Source organism: Trachymyrmex cornetzi, unplaced genomic scaffold (genome assembly GCF_001594075.2).
Source record: "Trachymyrmex cornetzi isolate Tcor2-1 unplaced genomic scaffold, Tcor1.1 scaffold501, whole genome shotgun sequence".
In the NCBI taxonomy this organism is placed as follows: Eukaryota; Metazoa; Arthropoda; class Insecta; order Hymenoptera; family Formicidae; genus Trachymyrmex; species Trachymyrmex cornetzi.
This window is the reverse complement of record NW_017299809.1, coordinates 57658-67917: the sequence shown is the minus strand read 5'-3', so window position 1 is coordinate 67917 and position 10260 is coordinate 57658. Positions and strand designations below refer to the sequence as shown.

At 36.4% G+C, this 10260-nt stretch overlaps 1 protein-coding gene across 1 annotated transcript in view; it reads right to left on the bottom strand.

Moving 5' to 3' along the window:
* gukh (NHS actin remodeling regulator GUK-holder) overlaps nucleotides 1-10260 on the bottom strand; it is a 54190-nt gene that overhangs the window by 23227 nt on the left and 20703 nt on the right. The window contains exons 6-7 of the mRNA XM_018514391.1: nucleotides 6099-6981; nucleotides 5353-5646 (exon numbers count right to left, since the gene is read on the bottom strand). Of these exons, the coding sequence (XP_018369893.1) occupies nucleotides 5353-5646; nucleotides 6099-6981 (1177 nt within the window). The remainder of the gene's footprint in view (nucleotides 1-5352; nucleotides 5647-6098; nucleotides 6982-10260) is intronic.

Genomic DNA, 10260 nt, shown 5'->3' with positions numbered 1-10260 from the left:
TATATATACGCAGGGTGTCTGATAACTCACCTGACAACGACAGAATATATATGATCTCTATACAGGTTGTTCGGAAATTAGCGCATTAGAATATCATAGCAAGGTAGAGCGGATTAAATTGTGTCGAAAAGTGCTCTATTATTTTACAATTTTCGCAATAGTTAACGAGATATTTACTAAAATTGTCAAAAATTGGTATTGGAGTAATAATTTTTTACTCAAATACTATCAATTACTTTACAGAAAAACTGCAAGAAAAAAAATTGTTTATTTTCTTTTCATAGAACTTTAAGAATTTTTTCAGAATTTTTTATCAACTTTTTAGTATTGCATTTTCTTATTTTTAACAACATACAAAAATATTAAAAAATTCTGAAAAAATCTTGAAAAAATACGTAAAAAATACGTTTTTTAAATTATAATTTTAAAAACGTTTCTGATGAAACGTTTCTTATTGATGCTTAACGGTTATAAAACATTGGATACGTTTAAGAAACGTATATAAAACATACGTGTGCTACCTGGGGTGTGACTGTGCTGGCTCGCGTACAAGAGTAAAGTACGTTAAAGCAATTAATTGCTCAGCTCATTTCGGTGTCAAAATGTTTGTAGAATTAATTGCTCTAAGAACATCGCAAATCGGAATTTTTTGCTTACTGTTTAAGTCGAAAAATTCAACTAAGAGTGTAGCTGTGCTGGCTCGCGTACAAGAGTAAAGTACCTTCAAGCAATTAATTAATTAAAGTACCTTCAAGCAATTAATTAATTAAAGTACCTTCAAGCAATTCAAGATTTGCGATATTCTTAGAGCAATTGATTGTAGAAACATTTTGACACCAAAATGAGCTGAGCAATTAATTGCTTTAAGGTACTTTACTCTTGTACGCGAACCAGCACAGCTACACTCTTGGTTGAATTTTTCGACTTAAACAGTGAGCAAAAAATTTCGATTTGCGATATTCTTAGAGCAATTAATTCTAGAAACATTTTGACACCAAAATGAGCTGAGCAATTATTTGCTTTAAGGTATTTTACTCTTGTACGCGAGCCAGCACAGCCACACTCTTGGTGGAATTTTTCGACTTAAACAATGAGCAAAATAAAAGGGAAGAGAGCAAAAAATTAGCAAAAAAAATAGCCCTCCAAGAATATGTACTTGATTTTTCATTTGCTGCTTTTTTTCTTTGTGGCTGTGCTAACTTTGTTCTTAAGCTAGCACAGCCATGGGTTTTAGGAAATTGACTGGAGCAAAAATATCGGGTATAGAGCAAAAAATTAGCAAAAAAAATGTGGTATAGGTCGCGTTTGATTGTGCTGAATTTGCGGCTGTGCCAGCTTAAGACTTAGACGTCTCACATAATTATAAATATGAAAAAAAAGTTTCATTAATGACAGAATAGATGACAACTTAGAGTTCACGCTTAAACTTCACAATTCGCAAGAATGTAACTTATAACTGTAAAGATGCAGGCGGAGCTATAGGCTTAATGAAGTGAGATGCGATAATGATTTATATGATATTCAACTTACGGGGTCGCCTGGTCGCGATGAAGAGAAGATGTCTTGCCAGCATGTTGAATTATTGACACGGCGATTAATCGAACAGGAATCGTGAATCGACTTACCGCGCTGCTCCGTCTATCATTATAGTATTGCCTCGGCGACTGTCTGTCTAGTAACAAGATTTTCCCCTTGTTTTTGTACCGATAACGTCTTATCGCACGCTAAAAGCTCGATTTCATCCTGTGGCGAGTCACTCGACTAACATGTGAGACTTTCGAAGATCTTTTGGTATTCATAGAAAAAACTAATTTATCTTCATCTGAAAATAATTTTCTCGAACTCATAGAATAGGTCGAATATTTAAGAATAACAATCACAGAAGATGATCATCAAGAGCTTGACCGACGAGCTTTGGGTGACGTGATCGGATCGTGATTAGACGCAGTGATAACTTAAACAGACATGACTCCGCATGTTTACAAAGATACAAACCGATTTCCTGCGGCACTGCATTTCAATAATTGAGACTTAGAATCGCGACTTCCTTAAGGAGTCTTCCTCATCGGGACTTAGAGATCGAAGGGAAAGAAAACTTCGCGGACGAAGGATGAATCGTTTGCCCAGATCGAAGCGCACTGAAGGTGCCGGGACGAGCACGAAAGTATTTCAATCCTCGTAGTGGGGATTTTTGTTTATCGACACCCCGGCTATTATCATGCCGGGATAAACATCACGTCTGATGCAATTCGTGTTGCTTATTGAGCCAGCGGCGATGCAGATAAGGGTTAACAAAGTGAGTCTTTAACTGAGACTTCATGGGAGTTTTCCAGGGATTGCTAAAACGGAAGCTTGCCTATTCGCCACCTCAGCGTGATAATTTCTTATTTTTCACTGGTCGAAGAAAGTTTGGCGACTTAATATTATTTTATTTAAATCTTAATAAATGAATGAAAAAGTTTAATTAATTGGTTTTAGTCCATTATAATCTTTGTTTTAATTCGTAATGTCCCAATTTCGAAAAATACTATTGCATTATTTTAAACAAAATGGTTTAATTTTACGCGTGACAAATCGGAATGACGAAATTTAATTGCTAACATTTCAGAACTCTGCGTGTCTGTTGAGTATGTATTGAGAAAAATCAATATCACAAAATTGAAAAATTTGAAGAGTACAATTTGTTCATTGCGAAAAATGAAGAAATTGATTTTTGTCAGTCTTTCTATTATTCAATTTAAAAAAAATGCATTCTCTCCTCTTGTTGATAAAACTAATGAACTCTAAAATATTCTACCCATAAGGACTGTCATTTGATAATAAAGCTCGAGATTTATCTCCTCGTAAGTATTAAACGCATCGCGGGGATTGTCGGCCGACTCGCAGCTGGAAAGCTCGGACACGAGTGTTAGATAAGAGAAAACGTGACCGGTATGCATGTTTCCCTGTTTGTATCTTTATTCGCGTGCGAAAAAATTAGTCGATCTCGCTCTCTTGATCGTTGTCGAACAGTTCATTTGTTAGCCTCTGTCCCTTTGCATCAATTTGCAAAAATGATATTACCTCGATCAATAATTTCGTTTTTTACATAACATGCTGCGCCGACATCTCCCCCGCGGCTTTTCGCTTCAGTTCTATCTGATTAGACCTTGATGATTCCCGCTCATTCTCCGATCTATTTTATACGATGATCTTACCGTTATTTAACAAACTCGAGGTATCAAAGTCTCAATGCATCGAAATCATTCTCTGTAGAGTTATCACGTCGAACCTTTGACAGTAAAAACGTCGATTTTCGAGATATCGTAATGTTTGATGTAAAAGTTTGCGATATTCTGTATTCCTGCAGTCTTATTAAGTCATATTCTATTTTAACGCAGATAATTTTCTAAAATAACGCAGGTATTTCTTTCTTCAAAGTATTATTTTTGGAATTTGTTCGAATGTCACGAATATTAAGATTAAACGAAAATATTAAAAAGTACAATTTTGTTTTCTCTCTAAAAATATTAGTTTGTCAAATAGTAAAACTTTTGCTTATAAAAAAATGATATTCTACTGTAACTTTTTAACTTCGACTTTTTTTTATAAATAAAATTGTATGAAAATAAGATTTAATTGTAAATTAATCTCAAGCTAATTTATATTTATAACATTTTTAATTTATAACATTTTTCACTCATTGAGTAACTTATTATTTATTAATAAGATTAGAATTATTCTCAAGAAGCAGATTATGCCGCAGTACAGATGTACTTGTAAGTGGCTTTAAGCATGCTATCATTCACTATCATACTCTTTCGGTGTATAATGATTATTCTTGATTAAACCCTCGCCCGCGCGTGTGTTTTTCTAAACGCGACTCGACTTATGTCAGAGTCTGCAATAGTCGTCATTATCTTATCACTCTCGCTTCATATCAACATTGCAAAACTAATGTTGCACACTAATGCAATGTTCTCTACCAGATATCTATGTCTTCAGCAGAATACTTAGCAGAAGTACCTTAGTATTCGTGTCCGGATACAAAATTTTTTATATCTTAAAAAATATAGCTATAGATTTAACGCTATTGGTGTTAAATGTAATTCTCATTGTGCTAACGTTGATGTGAATTTAATTGTTGGTCTCGTGAATTTAACATGATGTGAATTTAACTGTTAGTGTGTGGTGGTTAAATTAATTAAACCAGGGTTTTAAATCCACATCATCTTGATGTTTTATGTAATACCAACACGATGAGAATTATATGAACACCGACATGGTATTAAATACACAACCATATTTTTTATAGAGTTGATCGACTTTGATAAAATAAGAGCAGAAATGTTAAATAGTTGAATTGTTAAATAGTTGAATTGATCTAGATTTAGTACCGTATCAACATTGCAAAAATTACTGAAATGTAACGCCTCGCTGATATTTTTTACCAAATTTCTGTGTCGTTATTAGAGTATTTGAGTACTCTAGCCGGTTCTAAATCCAAAGCCCTCGGTCTAGGACTAGTTGGCACTGATTGAAGAGGTACAGTTACCAAAGATATATTGTCAAAGATCATGTTGTTATTGACCCGTGGTTCCGGACTGGAGATTGTCTCCGGATAATTGATTCTCTCCTTCAGTAACTCCTCCTGTAGTTCCTCGGAAGGCGTTCTGCAAATCTTGAACGACTTTTCTGTTTGATTACTCGTGGAGAGTTTCTTGATGAACATGATCGGGCTATTTGCCATGCGATAACTTTCGCTACGTTTCACCTTGCGATCTGTCTTGTCGCCGCGCGTTAAATCGGAATTTTTTGCAGTTTGATTATTTAAGTCCGTACAATCGATAGCCGCGTTCTTATCAATAATGTCACAATCACTGAGTATCGTATTCTCATTTTGACTATCGGAATTAGGCTTTTTTCTACAGAAATTTGGAGTATCGAGATCCGAAACCAGTAGTTTCCTACCTAACTTAGGCGTATTGCCAGTTACTCTCAAGATCTTCGGATAAAGACCCGACTTCTCAAAGTCTAGTCGCGAGTTCGCGGAATTGAGACCAACAGAGTGGTTGACTTTTGACGGAACGATCACGCGAACGCTTGTCTTGACTATATCACCGTTGAGCATTGGCGGATAGTTCTCGTCGTGATCGAATTTGCGCTTTGTTTGTTTGTCAATCTGAAAGTCTCCATGGCAGATCCTGGATCTGTCCGGCTCCGGGAGTTTATTACTCGGCGCCAGAGCGGGAGTCAGGTTGCCGAGGAGCTGTCTAGACTCATCTTTAGAACGTGATAGAGTGGTCGCAGTGCGTAATGCCTCTAATCTACCAGTGCGGCAATCGCGGTGCTCGTCAGTGCTGGACGTCTTACCTTCGTCACCTTGCACGTTGACGTAAGCCCCGCGGACTTGTCTGTGGGGACTGTTCGGGCTCATGGGACCGACCACGGTCGTCGGCGTGCGCATATAATCCGGACTGATCGCGCGATCGGGACTCCGCGCCGCCCGAATGATTAGCTTGCCCAGCTGAGGTGATGTTGGTGGTGTGATTTTAATGCTCGAAGCATCCACGACGTCGATGTTTTTCATGACGGCGCGGATGTTCGGTATTGCGCGATGAAGCAATGGCGATGGACTTGGTGACACTCCTTCCTTCACGAAAGGACCTGGATATTGACATATTGTGTGAAAAGCTGAATTAAATGAGCTTCATTAAGAAATTCTAAAGAATTAATTTTAACTTAATGATTAGAAATTCTAATCTAAGGAATTCGTTCTAAATTAATAATTTGATAATTTATTTTGTTGATTAGTTAATTTCATTAGGATTCTTTTTACATGTCGAAATTTATGTTGGAAACAAAAAGTACTATTAATAACTTAATTAAGGGGTCGATTCTATAACTCTTAAACGACAGTCGTTGATGTCATTGCGCAGCTTTTTTACTCTACATAATATCTGCTACGACATCAACCCCTTGATATATATGTAATTTGTAAATTTAAGTTAAAATTTTAGAGTGAAAAAAATTCTTAATTTTGATAGATCAAGAATAGAAAGAGTAGTAATAGATCAGGCTAAGAGAATATTGAATAATTGAAATAATAATTAAAGTACCTGGATTAAATGTTGTGTGCGCTCCCTTTCTTCTCTTCAGGCTATCGGACGAGTAGACGACTTTGCCCTCGGAATCTAGAGTGACTCGAGCGCCCTGTCTCTTTCTCTCCAACGATGAATCCGGTTTCTTCGGCAACTCGCTCAGACTCACATACTCGGCGTCCTTCTTGAAGATGTCGGAATTGGCGTAGGTAGTAGTTGGTCGAACGGTGGTCATGCCTAATGACAACGACGACGACGATGATGATAAAATCGGGCTCGCGGGATGTTTGTCGTTGTTGTTCCTCACGTCGGCTATGGTCACATAGTCGCCGGAGTCTGCATTCGAGAACTCTTGCACGCCGCTGTTCTTCGGGACGTGCTTCTTACCCGGAAGTACGCCGCGAAGCTTGCCTAGAACTCCGCTCAGCGGACTAATTTTGATCGACAACGGTGCTTGGCCTGTCGTCGCTGTTGTCTGCGGTCCATTGTTACTAGCAGTCGCCGGCAATACCTGTACGGTAGCATATAAATTTTTGTCCTGGCCATTGATCACTTCCATCTTAGAAGTGCCGACAGTGGCAGACATTAACACTGAACCGCCGCCCTGAAGTTCAGTTCTCCTTGATTCGTTTTTCTTTTCGCTCTGATCAGTTTCTCTCGCGTGCTCGTCGTCGGATACGGGTGGTGTGATTACGCACATCGACGGAATCCGACTGGTTGTGATTGCTGTCTTCGAACGGATCCTCTCGATTCTCTCACAGCCTTCTAGATCGCTAGACTCTGAGTATTCGAACTCGGAGCAAGAACGACCGGTGCAGGCCGGACTTGAAGCAGATTCGATGGGAGATGAGGATGTGTTGTGGCCGCTATCGGGTGATTCGCCACCATTTTGACCGTGAACCTGTCGACAAAAATTAAATATATTAAAAATACAGATTGAAGGATAAATACTTGCATAATTTCTACAAATATTATGCCAAATTTTATACAAATTTAAGTTAAGTTTGATTATAGTCAATATTTTAATAGAATAGCAATTTATTCTAGGGATGGGTGATACAGCGCCGGTATTTTAAATATCGATAGATATTTTTGGACTTTTTTGTCGATATTTTATACCGATATTTTGTATTTCAATATCGTATGTCAACATTTACACAGAAACATTAAACTTTCGTTTCAATACGGTTTGTTATGCCCGTGTTTTTAGTATGGATTGAGATTGGATTATTAATGCAAAATTTATTAAACTTTTTAGATTAGTTTCCCTATGTCTTCCCTCTGCGTAGTACACACAGAATATAACATTTGTCGCGCAACAACTTAGTGTGTGTAATGTAATTTTTAAAAAATTCTGATTGGAATAGTTATTTAAAAAAAGTCGATAAAATAATCTAAAAAATTACCTCCAATCATTATTTTTGCAAAAAGATCGATTTTTCGAGCATATCGACATCAGCAATACGCGTATCAATACGCATATTGGTGCGCGTATCGCCTAAAAATAGAAATATCGAATCCATATCGACATCAGCAATATTGCAAATTATTCAACCGATATTTTGGTATATCAATATTTCTGCTTATGATACATTGTGATACGAAATATGGAGATTTTTTTCTGAATCGCCTATTCCTAATTTATTCTCTTCAGCATATACAGAGGGTGTCCAATAATAACTGCATTAGCTCTCGCAAATAGGTAGAGCGAACTAAACTGATTGTGAATCGAAAAGTCCTGTACCATTTTGCAATTTTCGCAATAATTAATGAGATATTAATTTCTAAAGATCAGCAAATAAGTGCACGTTTCGTCCCGTCTGCCATCAAGTGTCACGCCCGTCATCCGCAGTTGCTAGGCGCGCGCGCGTAGGTGGAGAGTTGCTTGGCAACCACACCGCATAGGTCGCCGCCATCCATGTCGCTGCTGAAGCGGTGCGGCGCCCACGCTGGCCGGCAGCGCAGTTCATTCTATCTTTCTATCGCTCTTTTGCCTTATCTATTCTATCTATATTATCACTGTACATTTCTTATATTATCACCAGTGTTGTTATGTTTAAAACATTTGTATTTAAAACAAATGTTTAAATCATGTTTTTTTAAAGGAAATATAACATAGATTTTATGCGATTAATATCTATACACTTATTTTTATTTGTATATAATGTATATTTCTCATAAAATTGATTATGATTTATGGCAATATTCCGATACACTGTCATCTGAAAATACTGGGCCGCAATTCATGCTCACAACGCTTATGAGCATCATCTGTCTTTGTTTAACAGTTGACAAACAACAAGGATAAAATGGCTGCATTTAGCGGACTCAACAGTTGAGTAAGCGCTCGATGTTATGGGCTGCGTTCAGCCGAGAAAGCAGCTTTGCAACTGTTGTAAAATTCTTCAATATGATTGGTCTTGCACTTAGTTTCTCATTGGATCTAAATGTATAAACCAATCATATTCAAGAATTTTATAATAGTTGCAAAGCTGTTTTTTTTGCTGAACGCAGCCATTAATATATTCTTCCAGATCTAAAATGCTAATTGGATGATCTAAAAGAATACCAGCGAGCGCTCACTCAACTGTTGAGTCCGCTGAATGCAGTCATTGGTTGCGTTCAGCAGAGAAAGCAACTTTGCAACTGTTGTAAAATTCTTCAATACGATTGGTTCTTGCTTTTGGTTCCTTATAGCTCTAAATGTATAAATCAATCATATTGAAGAATTTTACAACAGTTGCAAAGCTGCTTTCTCTGCTGAACGCAACCATTATTGATTCAGTGGGTCCTAAAGTGAAGCCCGAATTCCGACGAGGTCAGAGGTTGCTGTTTTACAGCACATCGACATATCTTTATATACTACCACACCAACGTTTTACGTAAACTATGATACACGCAGCCGCACGTTCGTGTCAATTTTCGTAGAAATAAATTCGTCGCGATAAAGTGTCTAAGTCTAATTCCAAGAACTCGATATTGTTTATGCGAACTACGTGAACCACAATTTCGTAAGTACAGATTGCAAAGCTTTTATATCAAGCAAATGTTATATTGACAGCTCTAACACCATATTGGACTAAGAAATAGTAAAGGAGATCTCAATTTAAGCAATTTTCTTTCGTTCTCGACAGAACTCCACCTTATAGACATGTATTAATGCATATGCTTTCCTGGAAAACAATTTTCAAAATAAATGGAGAAAAAAATAATTGTTATACAAAAATTATTGCATTTAGTCGGTAATACAAATGACTTTAGGATCCCCTTAAGCGTTGTGAGCGTGAAACGGGCCGCGGTCCTGAAAATCTGTAGTGCATGTTTCGTATACTATAGATTTTCAATACTGGTAGTGTACATTAGAACACGAATTATATTACTGATGAATGAGGTATTATTAAAACGGCTGACCAAAAGCACATTTTGACCATCAAAGGTGTCGATGGAAACATTGGAAAATCGGCCGCAATTGAAAAGTATCTCAATTAGCATCTTAAGTTCTTAAGATTCTTAAAACTTTATTTAAAATAATCTTGAAATTAATTGAAATAAAAAAGAATATATAACGTTTTAATAATGTTCTTGAGGCTTTCACGGGTGTTTCCTATATGACAATCTTGTGTTTCGCGGGTTTTCTCCGTGTTCAAATCCATTCTTGGAATGCCAACGTTTCGTGAACCTTGCAGTCCACTTCATCATTTAATCGTTTTAATAATGTATTAAACAAGCTTTTTAAAAGTACTGCCTTGGTGAAAATTTTTCTCAGAATTTTTTATATAATTTTTCAGAATTCTATATAATTTTATAACTTTCTCACATTTTTTATACGAATTGAAACATTTGTCAGAAAACCTACATTTTTTCTCAGAATTTTTCATATACGTTAATTATAAAATATCGTAAGATTTTTAAGATTTTTTATAAGTATAATTTCTGATGTGGAATGCTATAAAATCTAAAAAATTTTTTAATACTTTATAAAAATTATGGATGACAAATTTCAGAATATTTCAGAATTCACTTTTATATGAAAAATTCTGAGAGAAGATGTAAAACTCAATTAATACTAGAAATTTAACTGCCTATTACGTCGGAGCTGGATCTTCGTTGCTTTTTAATAATTCAATCTTGAATTACTAATATGTACTATATATGTACTTGCATATATACCATATTGTAG